This window comes from Agelaius tricolor, unplaced genomic scaffold (assembly GCF_023055355.1).
Source record: "Agelaius tricolor isolate 1412-34295 unplaced genomic scaffold, bAgeTri1.0.p SCAF_2, whole genome shotgun sequence".
Lineage (NCBI taxonomy): Eukaryota > Metazoa > Chordata > Aves > Passeriformes > Icteridae > Agelaius > Agelaius tricolor.
The window spans coordinates 7,362,737-7,382,884 of record NW_027269262.1 but is presented as its reverse complement, the minus strand read 5'-3'; the positions used below and the strand labels follow the sequence as shown (position 1 = coordinate 7,382,884).

The 20,148-nt window shown below is 45.0% G+C and overlaps 1 protein-coding gene across 2 annotated transcripts in view; it reads right to left on the bottom strand.

Moving 5' to 3' along the window:
• Window positions 1-19,353, bottom strand: part of GFOD1 (Gfo/Idh/MocA-like oxidoreductase domain containing 1) — a 71,738-nt gene extending 52,385 nt beyond the window's left edge. Inside the window, exon 1 of one of the 2 annotated variants that reach the window (XM_071451914.1) lies at window positions 18,726-19,353. In XM_071451914.1, coding sequence (XP_071308015.1) covers window positions 18,726-18,978 — 253 coding nt within the window. In that variant the 5' untranslated portion in view covers window positions 18,979-19,353. Of the gene's footprint in view, window positions 1-8,097; window positions 8,117-18,725 lie in introns of those variants that run through there. The other variant, XM_071451924.1, reaches the window with a different exon arrangement.
• Between the last annotated feature and the right edge of the window lie 795 nt (window positions 19,354-20,148).

Below are 20,148 nucleotides of genomic sequence, written 5' to 3'. Positions count from 1 at the left end.
CTATGAACATACAGTATGTATATATATGAGCAGTATATATGTTTATATATGAACAGTAAGAGAGCTGGTCTGTCAGAGACAAACCCAAACCTAAGTGGTTGTTTTCATAATGAATCCACAGCAGCTTATTCCAAAAACATAAGACCTGTTCTTCCAGTATGATTATGGAATGGCACGATTATGCCAGCCCTCTCTCTGAACACCTGTTTCTTCCAATGACCTGTGACTATAACACAACAGGGCAGTCCTGGGACTAAGAACATTATTGTACATCTGTACCAGCTAAAATATCCACCTCTACACACATAACACTAAGTAAAACTTGGCAGAATACATTCAAATGACAACATTCATCTGCTCCCTGTCAGATCACAGTATTTTAGCAGGTTTTGCTCATGGCACATTAACGTTACAACTCTTGGAGACCAGTGCTTAGATGGCAAAGTAAGCAGCAGAGGATGGGAGAGGACCAAAATGTCATTTTAGCATTGTTCCTAGAATAAAATCAGACAGGAGAGAAGCTACTATCTTAGTAGTCAGATGTGGAACTTGCAAGACTGACAAACATAGCATGAAGGAAAAGGGCAATAGCCACTGATCCTTTTTCTGTGGCCACTTCAACTGCTCCAAGTCCATGTTTCTATGTCTCCTTAGCTTCCCTAAGACAAGATGCTTCAAGGAGAAACCACACACAACACTCAGTTCTCCCACAAACACGTCCCATATGAACATTATAGCTATGGGCACAAACAAGGGCAGCCCTTTCTGTTCTCCAGTCAGTTTATGGTCAGCTGTGCCAAAACCTCTCATACCAGATCCAGCATCATAAGCCTGTTATTGGATTTGCTGAATTCCTGCTGGGTGAGGTATGCTTTCTACAAGATTATGATTCCGAAATACACTGAAGGAGGCCGCGTTCAACAGCTTCTAATGAACGTTACTGTTATTTTTGCTTTCTGCAAATGAGTGCAGGAGGAACAAAGATGGGATGTGCTTGAGCTCATGGGGCTAGCACACAGGTACACTGGTACCTAGGCAATCTTTCCCTCTTGCATCATTTTGTGCACCCCAGACTTCGGATCCCCACTGACTGCTGTCTGACAAACACAGTACTAACAAGTAGGAAGTGAATTCATATGGGTTTCCCATAACTGCTCCTAAGTCACAGTGCAAATCAGCCTAATTGTATCAGCAGCCTTCTCTGCTCTCCACTCCGCTCTGCAAAGAGCCTTCCCAGAGGGCCAGTCAACCAGGTGAAGGAAGCAAGCACATTTCTGCTTGTCCCAGGCTGCTGGAGCAGGGCAAAGGCTCAGTTACCTCATGAATAATGCACTGTCTGTTTATGCAGCTCCAGGGATCCACTTCAAATCAGCCTGTAGTCTCCAGAATTACTTTCAGCATACTTGGCCAGACTCTTTGGTAGGGAAATCAAAAAGCTGCTTTCAAAATTTTCTCTGCTCACTTGAAGCTTTCACCCCTCTCTGCTATACATAATCCAGAAGAAAGGAGACATGATTTTCTAGTCACTCCAGTTTCACGCTGGTACCACTTGGCTGACTTCAGTAGATTTACCCCTCATGTATGCTGCTGTGACACAGCAAGCTTCAAAGATGGCTTAACAGCATACAGGGATGTACCAGCAATTCAGACACGAGTCAGGAGGAGATCAAGCTGCATGCAGTATCATCAGTGCCTCCTAAGCAGATGGTTAAGCATGAATTATCACAGAAAGGGCTAACAAACCCTTTTCTTACTTGTTGTAGAGGTGGAATCTGAAATAATGAACAAGCAGCATAAGAGGGAGAGGTTGAACTCATAGGGGGTGAAACTACAAGATATTCCTCCACCCTGCAAAAAAATCTTTTTAAATACTGGCTCCCATCCCAGAGGTCTGACCCCAGGGGATATGATGTCAGTGTGCCAGTGCAATAGCAGAGGCAAACCTTGAAATGTAATGTCAACTCCTCCTTGTAAACCTCATCTAATCCAAAATATTTCACATGAGAAAAACTTGCATAAAGAGGACCAGGAGGAGAAAAACATAGCTCAACTATACAAAGTCATGCATACTGTAGACATACCCATGTTAGGAAAATGCTGAGTTGTTCACAGGGCCAAATCAACCAAGTCACAGTAACAGTTCCTTTAGCTTCCCCTTCCAAGCCCTGTGTTTAAAAATGTGCCACTACAGGCTGTGAACCTAGTGAGAAAGGGACAACACTTTGTTTGCTCTCCCTCTTCACTGGGCGTGACTGAGTCACTGATCAGTCTGCAGACACCCACAAGCAATTTCTTGCCTACAAGCCACTGGTTGGAGCTGCCTGGAGAATACTCAAGTACTGAATGCACTAGGAAAGTGTCTCAGTGAAGAAGGCTGCAGGGGTAACAGCATCATTGGGGCATTTAACTCTATTCAAACAACAGCAAGTAAGCTTGAGCCCACCTAACTGCAATGCTTGCTGCACACCTGAAATACACTGCATGGGAACCACTGCCAAATCAGCAGCATCATAGCACAGGCCAGGCTAACACACAGATCTTTATAGGCCCTCAATATGAGGAGCTGGGTGGCTTCAACAAAACAAGGCAGATGGCAGGGTTGTGACACAGAGCTAAAAGTAGCAACCAAGAGCAAGCTCTGATGGAGCTTGGACCAGTGCTGCTCCCTTTCCAGAACATGAAGAAAAGTATTGATCTGGAGGCCCTCCTCAAAAAAAAAAAAAAAAAAATCAAAGTTGAAATTTTTACAGACTTTTTAACCCATTTTCTACACACAGGCTGAATTCAGGCTAGGTGACACTGGCCATCTGCCCACAGCATATTTCAGCAATCATCTTGGGAGGACAGCTTGTATACCTGAAAGTATGGGAGGCTGTGGCACACACAGACACATGCCAGGTCGCTTGAAACAGACCTTACAGTGTTTGGCAAAAACTTCTGGAGTTACTCAACAAGTTCTTATCGAATGTCTCATGGCTTATTGATGCTGAAATACCTATTCATCACCTCTGTTTAATAAACAAGAATTTCCAACTGTGCCTGACTTCTCTTTGCCTTCCTAATCTTCTAAAGGAAGACTAACTTTCCATTCTTCACCATCACAATGATGTTATCAGTAACCTGCTGCACTTGGTGCTCAAAGCATTTTCTGCCTGACCAGAATAGTTCTTGGTACCTCAGTGGGGAGTTTTCAGTGCCAGATGGGTTGCTTTATTCCTCCACTCAGCAGTCTTGATCTTTGAAGTTCATCTCCACAGGGAGAGAGCCTTTACAGAGTCTTTCCCTGGAAAGTTCAAGACATTTGAAGAAAAGAAACTAAAGGTAACACACTTTGTTTAACCTCTTTCACCACCAAAGCATATGGCTAGCATTTTCACTTCCAGGGAAGGTTCATTAATTCATCGCACCTTCGTGTTAGAGATGTGTGACAGTTCTCATTGAAGTCAATGATGTCTTCCTCCCTCTCAGTTTACCTTTTCCCAGAGGAATGCAGACCTCACTTCAGGTCCTGCTCCAGCCCTCTCCTCCCAGCTGCATCTCACTGTCAGGGCACCACCACCACCTGAGCCCCGGCAGCACATGCTAGGGGCAGCTGGTGCACAGCCCTTCCCAGGCAAGCCGCCCACAGTGTAGTGGGAGGGAGGGAGACAGGGAACAGCTCCCAGCCAAGAGGGAGGGCAGACAAGGGAATTTGAAAGTAACAAGAGCTACACCCTCTTTCCCCTTCCATTTTTTGCAAGCCTAGTCCCAGAAGCACAGCTTGCTGCATTGACACTTGTTCACTCCTGCTCCAAGACTCTCCCATCCCCTCCCTTGCTGGCCTTTATTCAGCTGGCTTCCTCAGGCCAAATTTGTCAGCATGACGGGGTGCCTTTCCATTTTGTGTTTTCATCTATTTTTCCCGTTTCTAACAAGGGAGGTGTCTCACACTCTGCCCTGAGAGCAGCCCCTCCCCTCTTATCATTTGACTGAAACACATCCTCCTCTTCCAGGCAAATGTTATCTGAAGTTTTCAAGCAGTGCGTTTTCAAAGACAAGAAATGCCAAAGAACACTGCTAAGCCTTTTCACCACTTCTCACAAGGGTGGGCACGGCTTGCCACATTGCTGTGACATTCAGGGAACCTGCAGCAAGTGCCTGTCTCCTGCAAAGGGGGCAGAAGGAAAACTTGGGTGGTTTCTATTCCTAATACAGGACTTTAACCTCAACAGCCCATGCTACTCCCCACCCCTCGAAAGTCTCTTCTTTTTTTGGCACTGTTTCCAAACAAAGGTAACAGCCAAACACAGGCCACCAAATGTAAGAAAGTCAGCCATGCAGAAAGAAATACAATATTCTCTGATCTGACTAAAATTTGCTGCTGTGCAGATAGCAGTGGCAGCATGGCCCAGTTATGGCCCACTGCACATTTTCATCACAAATTCCATTCTCTTTATCCCACTCCCAGTATTTACAGCTTTTTACTCTCTGAGATAAAATCCATCAAAAAAGCATCAGCCATAAAACAAGCTCTGCAGCAGAAAAAAAAAGTGTTTGTTTGTAAAGAAAAACAACTTGGTCTGGCCACTACTTTCAATCTCACGGAAATGCTGAAACAATGCAAGCAACTGGGTTTGGCTTTCCATCTCTTGTAATGCTGCTTTCAGGAGAAGACCAGTTTCTTTGGAATTTTGGACAAAACAACAACTGCTAAACAGAAAGTGACTTCAAACAGATGACTTTTTGCCAATAGCAGATCAGAAGGCTTTCAAGTCTTTGGGCTTCAGGCATGTGGAAGTTCCATTAGCGTCATGCCTGATGCACTCCTGATCAAGCTCCCAGGGGCGAAGTCTGAAAGATTTTGAATTGCCAAAGATTTCAGAGACAGTGAGATCTTCAGGGCTATGAATCTTTTAGCATTTGACCTTGAATGCAATCCTGCTTGAGTTTTCACAGTTAGCCTCCCAACGAGTGACAGCCACCTCCGCACTGATGCCTAACAAACCCACTGCCTAGAGGACAACAGCATCTATTCCACTGCTTTACAAAAACAGAGAGAGGGACAAGCTGCCCGGGGTCCAACCCAGGTGAATAACCCCCTTCTCCCACTTTAACCCAAAACACCCACTGCTGTAGTGAGGCAGTCTGGAACAAGAGCTCTGCAAGCTTATTCTGCCTGTGATCACTCACTGCTGTTGGTGTGCTTCAGATGAATGGGCTCCAACACCTGCAGCTACCAACAGAGGTGAGAGTTTTCCCATCATTGTAACACTTCTCATGGGAGATGTAATAAGAACAGGAAAAAAGGAATGCCACAGATGTGTTAAAGGCTATAGGATTTGCAAAACTGAGAACCAGAGACACACAGGAGTCCCATCCCCAACTGCTCAGTGCTCTTCACCTGCTCCACCTCTAATCCCAAGGAGGAATAAAGAATGCATCCATATTTTTGTGGGGAAGAATTGGAGTTACATGAGCACAGGGGGATATCAGCATGAAAAAAAAGATGAAATTCCCCTCGGAAATGTAGAGGTAAATCTCAGATTGCTCCACACAGCCTTTTTTTTCTGGTTACCATGTCTGAAAAGCAACATGCCAGTTGAAATCACTTCAATCCTACCAAAATGAACATTTGACCATAAATACCTGAATTTTCACTATCTTGTGCCCTGTGAAGCAATTTACAGCTACTTGAGCATCCAAAAGAAGAAGAAACAAGATCAATGACTGAAAATTACAGGCATTTTGGATTATATATTTGCCAGTTTCTCTATTTAAAGCACATAAGGCTAGATGTTCCTCACATCTTCCACAGCATTTTAATTAATATCCTAACTATTGTCCACATCAATTAATCTCTCAAAGTCTTGTAAATGACAGGTTTAGAGACTGGGACAGTACAGCTGCATTAAAACAGAACAGAGGCTCATGCTACACAATTCTCCTACCAGAGTTAGAGAGTTTGTCCCAGTCCAAGACTAATTTTCTGACTTCTCTTCCTCTCTGGCCAGATTTTAAAATTTTTTTTCCCAATGAAGAAACTACCCCCACTGTTTGTTACCAGAAAACTGAAGCAGCAAAATTACCCACACTAATTTCCCTAAAACTAGTTTCGGGCCCTGACAGGCTTTATGGTGCCAGACCGGCCTGGGAATAAAAGAACAGATACTGAGAAAAAGACAGGCCACCAAGGTGATCTTATTACTACAGATATGTATTCCAGGAACAATACTAGTTTACAAATTAATATATTTTATTTGCTGGCAGGACTGGAAGAATGTGACACACTCATTTTTTCCTGCAGCAACAGTTGCAGCAATTTCACAAGCCTATTGCTACAGCACAATCCCATCTGAAGTTTGTTCTAGAGATTTTTCTTACAGGGACAAAGAATATATCTCATTACAATCATGAGAGTATAGTCCCTATGATCTGCTTGTTTCCTACAGACTTCTAGCTGCAAGCACCACATAACGCACATGGAATGCAGACTGATGTACTAAGACCAGAAAGACAATTATAAAAACCTAGATGTGTCCATCATCCTGGTCCAGAGCTGCAGTGCAAGTAAAACTAGCATCCTCTAGGAGTAAAAAAACAGTTTTCTGTACTTCTCTGCTGTTAATTCTTTGATGCATCCTTTTCAATAAAGAAATGTAAAAGTAATTCCTCCCTAAAGTAAGCAAAAGCCTCAAAATCCAGTGCTTTATCATTAACCCAAAGAGAACACAAGGCCAGTTAATAACTCACTTGTTGCACTACATTTAAGACTCTTCAAGAAAGCCTTAAATTATTTGCCAAAACCCGATTTAGCAGTTAGAGCATCATCCCACAGTTTTCTGTCAGGCACCAAGGAAGGGAAATGTTTTCTAATGCCTATTCATTTATTTATTTACTGCCTTGTTGAAAAGCACTAACACTCATATCTACTAGAAAGACATCATTCATGATTCTGTACAGTGCAATTCCATCTAGTGCAAATGCCCTGTAAGCATAGGCAATAGTACATGCAGCTCCAGCAACTACCAATACCCTACTCACTTTCACCCAGCACTATCAAATGATTCTGCACAATGCAAGAGGCCATACACAAGGCCTCTTGTGAAAAAATGCCCCAGACATAAAATTACAGATATTTTTTGATATTTCATTCAAGCACTCCTAACAGCAGCTGCAAATCTGAACTTGCTCATATCAGCTTGAGCTGATGCTCCAGGTTGGAACCTATTTGCAACCTACATTACAGATGGGTATGCTTCTATCTTCCAAAACAACAGTTGTTCCAGTCAACCCAAAAAGGCCCTGCCTATTTGCTAAAGAAAGGAGTTTCCCAGTGTGAAGAGAGACATAACTAATACTAAAGAGAAATTCCATGCTTCATTAAAAATAAATACACAAGTCTCCCAGCTGCTGAGCCATCACTGCTCATAGTAAGCCGTCTTATTAAGATTTGGGTTTTTTGTAGCACCTGTTACATAAAGCTCCAACACTAGAAAGCTGATTACTGATATTAATACCCACAGAATAGTCAGTGCCTCAAACAGTCCTTGCAATTCCTTGACAAGCTGCCCTGTATACATTAAAAATGGACACCAACAAGAATAGCAGTAGAGGTTAATCTGCACTGTGAACCAGGTCACTCTGCACTCTCCCCAATCCTCTCTTCCCACCCTGATTTTAAAGTCCCTGCACAACCATCCAGGGAACAGCCCCAGCCAGAGTGACAGTGACTGGTCCTCCTCCAGGAGCTCAGATGTGCTTCCTGTGATGATCATCCTCTCAACAGCATTCAGCTGCAGTGGGTCCCACAGTGAAAGAGAAGAGCAGACCTCAGAGGCCTCACCTTCCACCTGCTTCCACACAACCTTCAGCCAGTCTCTTCATTTCCCTATGCCCCCTCATCCCTGGTCTGTAGTTTTGGGCATCCTGGAGGATGAAACCACCTTCAGGAAGGCAGGTAAGTGTGATCTAATTCAAACACAAAACCTGTGTTACAGAGAATGGAAGCTCAGGACAGCAATTCTGAGGCTTAATTCTCATCAGACCACTCTTGCTCAGAGCAAACAGGAGTCTCACCAAACACACAACAAGGGTATCGTGGAACAGTTTTATCCCCACCTGACATGTAAAGGGTCAGGTCCCTCTGCACACAGGTGGAAGCAGGTGTGGTCTCAGCATATACATCATCAGGCCTTGAGAAGGATCACCTTCGCCTACATGAACAAGTCTGTAATTTCAAACAACAACAACCACAGTACCATCACAATTAAATTCGTATGACAAGCTGAGAGACAGCACTATAATCAAAGGCATAAATAAGTCTGCTAGGCAGCATCAACTCTCACAAGCAAACAGAACAGCATTCATGAGACAGAAGCAAGATGGCTTGTGAATTTCCTCATTTCAGGCACACAGTGCATCAAAGTATTTTTTCCTAATGGCTACGTGGCAGAGTAAAAAGTATATTCAGAATTACATTTCAGGTCCATGGTTCTCCCAAGCTACACCAATAGTCACAGGCCATGTCCACACATACTTTGGCTAGTTTAGCAAAGATGTCACCCCTACAAAACAAGCATCTCATGACACAGATTTTTAAACAGAATTCTTCAGTAACATGAATTTAAAATTCAGGACACCCTCTCATGCATTCGGATAACACTGTATCCACAAACTAGTCTCAGGGAGTGTTGCTTAGCACTCTGCCTGAGAAGAAAGTCTTTATCAAAGCATCTCATACTGTTTAACCACAAAGCATCCTTCCCAGCACTAAACTGTCAAGTTCCTTCAAGGCAAGCAGCAAGTCACAAAAGAGTTCTGCAGGCTCTGTCACACTAATCTAGTGATAGATTTTTGTAGGCTATGGCTAAGGTATTTATGCACCTCTGCTCCACATATTTTCCATCTTATTTTTCATTTCTGCAGACATGCTGCCATAATATGCTATAGAAACACAACTACATAGAGTTATAGAACTGCAGAGATGTAGCTATATCTTCAGATTTTTTTGATAAACTGGTACAAAAGCTGTTTGCAAGCAAATTCCTACCTACATAAATTACTGTGCCTTACAAATATTCTCTAGAAGGAATCAGTGATTTTTATCTTCAAGAAGACTACTTGTAATCAAAGGTTTGCAGAACTGTGTCCCAAGACTCCCACCAATCATTTCCTAAATTGACAGAGATGTCTTTGCTGAGAGGACACAGATCTGCAAGGCGAGGCCCCTCTCCCTGAGGCACACTTGGTTTTTCTTTTGGGCCACAATGTGCTCTCAATAATGTCATCATAAATTTCAACTATTTCCTTTGATCCAGTAGAGCTTTAATTACATTTACAGTGGAGCAAGCACGATCAGAATCACAGGTTTTACATACAACTTTCAGGCACATTTCTGGAATTTATTTTGATGCACACAAGCTTAGCTGCAATTGTTTCAGATGTTCTCCCAGCTATTTTCTTTCCCCTTTCCTATCCCCACATGAAACACTAACAGTTGCATTGTCTTTTATGGGCTGAGGAAGTGAAGGAAGGGGAGGGACTTCCAGGAATTTTTAATATATATATTTTTCACTTTAACAGGTTTTTTTAGATTTTTATACATATGTGAAACTATATGTACAGACACCACGAGAAAGAATTTGGAGTACTGAGCCCAGCCCTTGGTTTCACATTTTTAAGCAACATCACTCCAGCACAGCAAGGGTAATTACTGTTTTATAGTTCTCTCTCTTTGCTTGACTCCATTTGGATTTTGAAAAGCTCTCTATATTAAAGCTTCTCATTAGCCATGTGAAGCCCAGTACCCTAGAAACAGTATTTAATTCAACCATGCCCTCCCTTCTGGGCATTTCCTGGCAAAAAATTGCCAGTTGGAATAGCTGAAGACAGCCAAACATTCACTGCAAGGAAGTGCCAAAACAAGGGTCTTTATTGCTGATAAAAGCCATGGAAACATCAGAATGCAAAACAAAGGTGCTGCCTTTTTTTTCACTTCCATCTGCTTCACTAAAGCTGTGACTGCTGCTGTGATGGAATTGAAGGCACCAGTTTTCACCCTGAGATAAACTAGCACAGTAGCAAATGACAGAAGCAATTTTACTCCCAGTGTTAAATCACTATGTTTACTCTTACATTACTACCAAGCAAGTTGCTCACACCATATTCTCATTTTCTGTGCTCTTCACCATGTTCATATCCAGGAGTTAGGCCTGATAAAAACCAAACTTTTATCATTAGCCCTGGCTATGCTAAAACAAAGCATGCTACAGTCTATTTCCAAAGGAGAAAGGGGATAAACTCTCAGCCTCCACAATTCCCTATAACTCCTGTTACTCTGTGAGTCAAACCTGTGTATAAATAAGATCTGGTGTTTATGATATCTTGGATGCCAGTTCCACCATCTGGAAGTGCAGCTATTCCAGGCACCCACAGCACCCAAGGACAATTACACTTACACTTGCCAGGTGGATGAGCCTTGTCTGACATGGGTGGTCACAGCCAGCTGTGCAGGGCAGCAAGGTTCAGCCTCCTCTGCTCTTCACCACATTTTCAGCATAGCCAGCTCCTGAACAAGCACAGAAGTTTGGAGACCTTTTGGAGACTTTTGTTCTCCAAACTCACTGTGACCCAAAAGCTGAACTGAATTCCTCACCCTGCCCATGACCCATTTTTATGAGGAGCACAGTTATACCCACACACCTAGAGCTGGACCATACCTGTAACACAGATACACCAGTGCCAGCTGAACACTCAAAAGATGTGTGCAGCTGACCACTGCACAGGAGCAGGAGTAACCTGTACCACAGACAGGTGCCACTGTGCTGGCAGAACAGTGCTCATGCCAAGTCACACTAGCTGGACTTCTAATGACCACCCAGCAATTACTGCATTAAAGAAATCATACCCCTCGCAGTCAAAATTACACTGGTACAAAAATCCACGTGCAGACCAGGCCTTAAATCAGTTTAGGAAACCTACACAAGGGATTGTCCCTCTTTAATTATATAGCCACTTAAATAAATTTGTTTAAATCAAGACTTAAGACCTGAAATAATTTTTTTTAAGGAGTGTGGTTTTGTTACCTGCATGTATGCTGACCTTGCAAATGAAGTCACTGAGCTCAATCTTAGGAGCTCAGAGTTTGTTACATGGAAAATAAACAAAAAGCAGTAGGGTAAGCGCTTCTGCTTCAGTGGTTTGAAGCAACAAGAACAATTCATAGCCACTAGAAATAGTGCTGTGGCAAATAGATATTAACAATGGAGGGGGTTGTTGCACTGCAGTGGCCTGTGAAAAACACCCATCTTGGCCATCCTGGAAATTTAACTCCATTTTCACTCCTGGTGCTCTGCCACCACTACAGCACAATGGGCAAAATCTACTGCACATATGAAGAAAAGGACAGTAATCTGCAATATGCTCTAACACAATTTACCTAGTTTTCAAACAAAAGCAGATAGAACAACATGTTTAGTATCTTGCAGAGCTTTTACTCTGCCTCCATCAGGGGTTGTGCTTAACTATCCATGTTTGGAGCATACAGCAAAACTGTCACCTCAGGCATGAGAGGGCTTTAAGTAAAAAAAGAAAACAAACAAAAGAGAGAAAAGAGGCAACTATGGGAAGCTTGAAAATCCAGTCATTTTATTTGTTCAACATATTTTCCCTGCTCTGCATTTACCTACATATTCTTCCTTTATTTATTATTTAATATTCTTTCAAAATCTGGAACAGAAGTAGCTTGCAAGTCCTTCCTTTTATCTACCTGCAGCACTCACCACTCAGCAACTCAAGTCCCTAAAACCAAGCAAGAAGACAAAGTGATAGAGGGATCAGACAGCTCAGTACCACAGCAGGCTACCACAGCGGCCACTCTCTGTCAAGAAGGAAGGCAGAAAGCAATGCAAGAAAGAATAACAACAACAACAATAATAATAAAATCTGTCTTCTGATGTTTCCCATGTTAGCTGCGTGCAATAATTTACTCTACAACTTAAATAATTACAATATTTAGCCTGGGCAGCTCTAGCAGTATAAATAAACCTTTTATCAATACCTTCTCACATCTTCTCATAGCATCAAGCTATGCAGCACATTTCTGTTTGTGCAACAGCACAGATGTGCCACTTAACAAAAATTTAAAAAAACAGCTGCACAAGATATTGTCTACGTGACATTCACTGTACAAACTGTGCCATCAAGTGAAAAACAGAGAGATCCTCACAAGCACAGCCACAAGGCTAGACATGCAGTCTACACCTTCAGCACCAACACCTGCTTCATTCATGGGAGATGTTTTACTACTTCCAGCCCTTTTTTACCTAACTCACACTAGTCAAGTCTTCCTCAGCCATGCTAGAAGCCACACCCCACAGAGATACTTACCTCTTACCTGTTTGTAACACCAAATCAAGATATTATTGTGCTGCTAATGCTGGTTTGTCATTGTTAGCACTGCCAAGAGTGCCCTGGAGGACCTGTGCTGGACATAGGCCTGATGTGTACCAGTCTTTGAACAGATGAGTTTTTCCAGCACCAGTGACAGTAAAGAAAAAAAAAAAAGTTGCATTTACCAGCATTGCTAACACAATGTAAGAGCAGAGTAGCACAATAGTCTTCAAAGCACACTGAAATGATAAAGGTCATAAGGACTTGCCTACATAAAGATTTACCAAAAAAAAGAAAAACAGACAGCAGCAGCCCGGACACATGCATTAAAAGGAAGATTTCTCTTCCAAGTATCACCCCTGCTATGGGCTCTGCCTAACAAAGCATGACAGATCAAATCAAACACAGGCAGAGGTCAGCATTGCTCTCATTTCTTCATTCACCATGCCAAAGGTCCAAGCCCCCAGCAGTCAAGCAGATGGAAGAAGAGTGTCTGTGCTCTGGCACATTTTGCCATTTAAATCACAGGGAGAAGTGGGGCTGCTGAGGGCTTGGCTGCCATTTGTTTCAACCAAGTCACCTACGGTGCACAGTGAAATCTGACAGCAGACAGTAACCTACCTACAGGTTTGAGAGATGCTGCTTTTCACATCTGCCCTCCTCCAGCTGAATGGGACAAGACTACACCTGCAGGCAAGCTGAGGAGATTCAGCCCAACCCACTTCAGTTGCCCACACTGGTCTGGAAACAGCATCCTGGGATCCCCAGGGCCAAGCACTCTGTTTAAACAGGGAAAAAATGCAGCAAGACACACTGACCTGACTGGACACAGGATCACAATAGGATCTTCACATCTAGCACTGTTTTAAACAACCTCTTCCATCACAACTGGTTGGTTTTTAGGCTAGGCAAATTTGAATGTGTCATCACAGCATGAGCTCAGTGCCCCACTATTCCAAGTCTGGTCCATTCTGGGCTCCCAACCCACCTACCAGGGTAATAATAGAACTGGTGGCTACTTTCACACAGAAGAGAGCAATTGGGAAAAAAATGAAAACACACCTTTGATTTGAAGGTCATGAAGGAAACAAGAGGTGGGGGGTTTTCTGTTTTTTTATTATTATTTTTATTAGTTTTGTTTTTAAACCTTAACACTGATCTTTTTACCTCAGCGGTCTCAGAGGCCGAATATCGCTGAAGGAATTTTACAAGAATAATATTGGCATTAAAGGTCTGCTGTACTGAGAGGAAAAGGTCAATGGAAGAGTTAGATGCCATTTTCTGTGGTATACCTTCCTCACTTGAGTAGAAAGATGACATCCAGCCGACTGCCAGCAGGCTCTTTGGACTGCCTTTACAATAAATGTAAAAAAAAGGCATCACGGCCTTTGCTGGCTCTGCTGATTAAACATAGACAGCACTTCATCTGACTTCTTTTGCACTAAGATGACCATAATTCACATTTAATATGCCGCAAAGTCATCTGCCTTCCAAGCACAGGAGCTGAAAGGAGCTGTTCTGCTGAAAGTCACTGCTGTTAGGTCAAATTTAAACTCAATATTACGGGACAGAAATTACATTGCTATTAATAATAAATAGTCATGATAATGTTTTCCCTTAATAGGGCATCTCTTCCCCAAGAATCCTAATGCTTTATAAACTCTGGACTGAGTTTATCCACTGCTACAACCATAACTTCTGCCTGATTTGCATGGGTGCAGAGGAGTGTAGAAATTCATTAGAGATTGCATCAGATCTGTAAACTACTTCATTGCAGCTTGATACCTCAGAGATAGATGCAGCAATAATATTGTCAGTGCTTTAACAAGGAGTTCTCACACACACATTTTGGACAGCAGGCCTATACTGCACGCCTGTGTGGTGCCAGTGCTTCCTGTGAAGTGGTGGGAAGGTAAGGATCTGAGCAGTACTATTTATGTTCCTCTCTAAATAAAGATGCTCCCTCATAACCACGATCAAGTATAGAAGAACTACCAATCAGCAAAAAACTCTAAGTGCTCCTTAAGAGGAGCAGCTTCTGGAGGGCTGGGAAAATCATACTCTGTGTAGTCCCCAGGCAGAATGGACTCCTACCCTGCATTACTACAACATAAACATTTTAAAAACTAATACTGCATAGACATGGCTGCAAACACATGCAGTAAATACTCAACACATGGCTCAGTGTTCCTGTCCTTAACTTGGGATGAAAGAGTAAGCAAAACAACTGTAAATAGAATCAAGGATAACATCTCCAGAGATATGCTAAACATCTGGTACTTGAGTCTTCTCAAAAGCAAAACATTTGCTCCCCAGAAACACTGCATGTGGAGCTCAGGAGTAAGTTCTCTTTATCCAAGCTGAGTTGAGGCATACACCAAGAGGATCAGGCACATAGAAACATCTGTGCCTTCAAGATGAAATGTCACCAAGGTCTTCTCAGAACCACATATAGTAAATCACCTGATGTGGCAGCTACTCAGTCTCACAAAGCAAGTGTTTCAGTCAGGATCTGAAGAATGTCATATCTAATTGACTGAGGAGGGATTACCCTGGGAAAAGTCATGTGCTGACAGTTTTGAACTAGGTGGAGGCTCATATCATACTGTCTGTACTAGCAGCTCTTCTGATGCTGGGCACAAATAGGCACTCAATAGGTGACACATTTCATTCCTCTATGCAAACACCTCTCCCCTGCCTGATCAGGCTTGGGATACAACTGTACTACTGAAGGGAGGGGAAAAGAGGACAATTCTAGCAAACACACTGAATGTTTCAATTCAGTGAGAAAGGAACCACCCCTATTCAACAGCAGCGTTATTCTCAATGCTTACCTTAATATTCACCCACTGATCTTTCTTCACCACCAAGCAGCAAGTCAGTCAGGACATCAGTTTTTTATAATGCTCCAAGGAGCAAATATAAAGCAATAATAAAAAGAGCTCCTAAGTGAGCAGGACAGATGAGAGGCAAGAAAGGGAAAGGGTCAATCAGGCCCATTTTGTAGAAGCAAACAAGGAATTTGATTCCTTTTGTCCAGAACTGACAAAGGTCATCAGTGTATTTCACATAAAACACCATGGGTTTTATTTGAGCTTTTGGTCACCTTTCAAACCAGCCTGGTTTCCAATTCTCTCTTTATTTCTCAGTTGATTCCAAAGACTTGCCCAACACTGATCCTACTCCTAAAAAACTACCATAAGAGTCAGATGCAGCTCAGGAGCCTGTTTCCAATACAGATGGGCAGCAGAGGTTTAGAGGAAAAGCTAACAGGGCTAGTTTGAAGCTTTATTTCTCCCATTTTCTCCCCTCAACAGCTGCCAGGAAGCCAGCTTTTAGGGACTTCCTCAGCTGGGGCATGTATTCATACGTTTCTGTTTGAACAGAAGTTGTTGGGCCACTGTGCCAAAAACACATTTCAAGCAGCAACACATCTTCATGTCAGGTTCATCAGTGAAAACAAAACAACTGAGTCCTTCCTGCTGAGTGGCCAGAGTTAAACACAGCTGTGGGGACACCTGTTTCACCCCACCTTCACCTCTGGAGTCTGCATCAGGAATAGGCTAGGACTTAATGTGCTGCAAATTCACAGAGTAAACTCAGCTCTAGATGGGTGATGGAAACACCACCAACTGCTTGCTTGGGCTTTCACTTTTTAATAATGAAACTTCACTGAATGAGAACACAGCTTTGGGAAATAAGACCATTTAAAATAAAATATGGGTAGCAAAGAAAAGTTGGTCCTTGTCTCTTCCCAGGCCAGACATTCATTCTGTAATAGAGAAGCCAGATATGCATGTTATTAAAAAGCCACTCATGACTTCTCAACCTCTTCTACTGCAATGCAGGACATCATGTTTAGACCTCCTGAAATCTCCATCTGCAAAGCCTCTGGTATCCCCATCTATTCCTATCACTAGCTGCTACATAATATTTTTTGTGTGAAATTTCAAGAGTAAGGAATGTTTTTCCATCGTTTGCTTTCCTCAGTCTATACAACACTGCCCCTGTTTACCAGAGATTTCTGAACCTCCCATTTAATTGCAGTCTCTCCCACAAACCAGAAAATCCATTGATTAAAGCAAAATAATCACTCCAGGGCACAGCAGTTCCCAAGCCATGAAGGGCAAGCAGAACCAGGAGACAGAGCTGCCAGCAGAGAGATATTCCTCTCAGCAGTTTGGGAGCTGCTGCTCTGGCTCCCTGTTCACACCTATAAGAACATACAAGAACTTTCATTGTTATAGATCCAATGTCAGTATTTAAAAAAAATTAAGAAAATTTACCTCTGAGAAAACTGTGAGAGGAGTTACTTGTAGTCCAAGACATATTTCTGTAATAATCTTTTTAAGTAAAACACTATTAAAAAAATTATCAGATGTTGCACATTATCATCCTGTAACCTGTTTAGTTCCTGTTTAATGACCATTCCATGCATTTTTACAGAAACTTTATTACCCCTACAACATACAAATAATGCCTGTTGGGGAAAGGGAGGAACCCCTTTAACTAGAGGTGAAAGGGAACCAAGAATGGTGATGTTCTAATAAACAGGGAGAAAACACCTTTTTTCCTGCCCTGGTCTGTTGCCAGCAGATTGCATCAGCAAGGTACTATTAACATCTCAGCTACATCAATTCATAGAATATAAATAAAATTGATAAATTCATCAATTTTATATATAAAATTGATCAATTCATCAATTCATTGAATTCATTCATAAATTCAACTCATGCTTGAGAAAAGACTTATTTTTCTTCTTCAATCTGGAAATATTCAGATAAGGACAAAGCATTATTCCTTTATTATGCTAGGTATGTGACCGGCCCTCTGAGAGAAAGCATACCAATTGTGCCTCTTTATTATTTCAGAAATGTTGTTTTTCTAACAGGTGCCTTGTGTCTGCCTGAAATCTCATGGGACTCTACCTCTAAGAGCACAAGGCAAGCCTGGACACTTCCATGAGCAACACCTGCAGGAAGAGTGTGTCACAGGAAAACTGACACAATTGTCTCCAAATTAATGTGTGTCAAACGTGGAACTTTGTTACTTTATACTGTCCTTTATATGTGTTTTGTGGGATATGTACTTCTCCATTGCAAATTCAATCACATATCATTCTGGCAAGCAAGTCAGGCTTCTGGTGCAAGTGTAGCATCCTCAGGAAAAAGTCAAGAGTATTATAAAATAAAAGCAAATGTTCTGACTTAAAGAACAAGCATTTCCAAGTACAGAAAGTAACACGGAGCAAAGATTCCAGACAAATGCCTACGCTGTACTTGAGGCAGGATTTTTTCTTTAGGTACTGACTTAATTTCCTTAATTGCGTAATTTCAAATGTTGAAAACACTAGCTGGCTGCAATATTAGCAGCATTTGAATGGTGACTAATTCTAATGAGTATGCTAGTAGCAATTTAACACTACAACACACCACACACATTGATGAGGCTGAGAGTGATAGCAATCACCCTAGCTCATAAACCTCCATGCTCTCTGCAACGATACCTCTGAGCTTTTTCCTCTCATTTTCACCTTTTGTCACCTATATTTGAGGGGACAAAGTAAAATTCCTTTACTGCAGAGGGTGCTTCCACTTAAATCCATGGGAAAGCCAGTGTCCGAGGATCAGAGATCCCGAAGCTGACAGAGTAAAGCCCAGACTTGCGCTCACACAGGAGAAAGCGAGATGCGGCCCGCTTTCGCACGCCTGAAACCAGAGCAGCTCATCACAGTGCATGCCTACTTTTTCAGTCCCTCCTTCCCTTTGTACGTGAGCTTCGCTAAGCGCTTCCTCTGCTGTCACCGCTTCCTGCCTCCTCTGGCTCGCAGCTGGGTCCCGGGGACAGCGCGGACACCCGCGCCCCCCGAGCAGCGCGGGCAGGATGCTCGGATCCCGGATCCCCGCTCCCGGGCCAGGCGCCGATGGGAACCGGCGGGCGGGATGGTTATTTCCTCCCTTTTACCGCGACTTTCTCTTTTTTACCGCGACACGGGTGACACCTGCTCCCTCCTCCCGCACCCTCAGGTTTCAGGCCCGGCCCTGCATAGGCTTGCCCGAGCATCGCGGAGGGGCGGGTCCCCGGTGCCCAGGGACCTCGCCGGCGAGGACCGGGATACGGGATGTCACACCGGGCTGCCGCAGCGGCATCCCCCGCGCCCCGCCGGTCCTAGGCCTGCACCCGCGGCTCGGCCAGCCCCTCTCCGGAGACACGGGGCATGGGGAGGAGGGCTGAAGAGTAAAGCGAAGGCAAAACTCCGCGCTGAGGGGGGAGGTTCAATTCCATTCAGCCCGAGGCGAGCGCGAATCCCGAGCCCGAGCCCGAGGCGGGGTCGCCCCCCGGCCGCCCGCACTCACCCAGAGTCTTGACGGCGACCTGCCGGGTGAGCGGCGGCGGCAGGTTGACGCAGACCAGGTCGACGTCCTGGTGCAGCAACACCTCGTCGATGCGGCTGGTGTAAAAGGGGACGCTCATCTCCTTGGCCAGCTCCTCCGCCTCCTCGGGCGTGCGGCCCCACAGCGCTTTCACGGCGAAGCCCTCCGCCTTCAGCAGCGGCACGATCACCCGCGCCGTCAGCCCGGTGCCGAACACCCCCACCCCGGGCAGCATGGCGGCGGCGAGGCGGCTGGCACGGCGAGGCGAGGCGCTCCCTCCTTCTCTCAGCGGGGAGAGGGAGGCAGCCCCCGCTCGATACCGCTGCTGCTGCTGCTGCTGCCGCCGCCGGGGCCGGGACCAGCCGCCCCCCGCCTCAGCAGCGCCGCGGCCGCCGGCTGCCCCGCCATGCCCCCACCATCACATAGAGCCCCGCGGCGGCGCCGGCGCTGCGCTCCCTTCGGCGGACGCGGGGCGCGCTGGGGCGACCACCCTTCCCCGGGCGGCGGCGCGGGCTCAGCGCCGCTCCTCTGCCATATTCGCCGGCGCCCGCTCGCCGCCGGGAGGGCGGTGCGTCGCTGTCACCTCCCGGGTGTTCCTGCACCGCCCGCACCGCCCCCGCCGCACCATTGGCGGCCGCCCGCCCCGGCACCGCCCCGCTGCCGGCACGGGCGCCGCGGGCGCGCCCTGGCAGCGGCGGGAACGGAGCATAGCGGCTCGGGATGCGGAGATTGCGGGGACGCGGTGCAGACATCGCCCACAGGTGCGCTCCGCGGCACCACCGGGGCTTGCCGTCCGCCTGGCGGGTCGGTATCGGGACATCTCCGGAGACTTCCCTCCTTCCCCCACCTCTTCCCCCACGGGAGAGCCTCTGAGAGGTCGTGGCGATGGGGAGTCGTCCGAGTCACGGCCCTGTGAAGGTACAGGAGAGCTGGGAGAGCAACAGCGGCAGACTGGTGTGAGCTGGTCGTGCCCATCGCCCTGTGGTCTGTCTCCTCCTGGGACGGTCCTCCAGAACGGAGATGTCCCAGAGCACGAGGGGAGCTGCCCTGAACCCCTAAAAGTACCGTGCACGGGGTCGGATTCCAGCTCCATCACCTGTGCATCCCACCACATCCACTCGCCCGGGATGCCCAGCCAATATCTCCACCACCCATCCCACACTGGACTGTTGTTCATTAATTTCCCTTAGAAATATCAAGGCTCTTCAGCTTTACTGGGGCATCGGTTCTCCTTTTTTTTTTCCCTAGCAAAGCATCAATATGACAATCCCCTTCTCCATGGGTCTACTTACATAGCTCAACAACCATGAATTTGCTAAGGCAGCTTAGGAAGCTTTAGCTTCTGTTGCACAGTCCACAGCATTTGTCCAGAGTCTCTGGAGGCCTGCAAGAAGCCCAGGCAGGG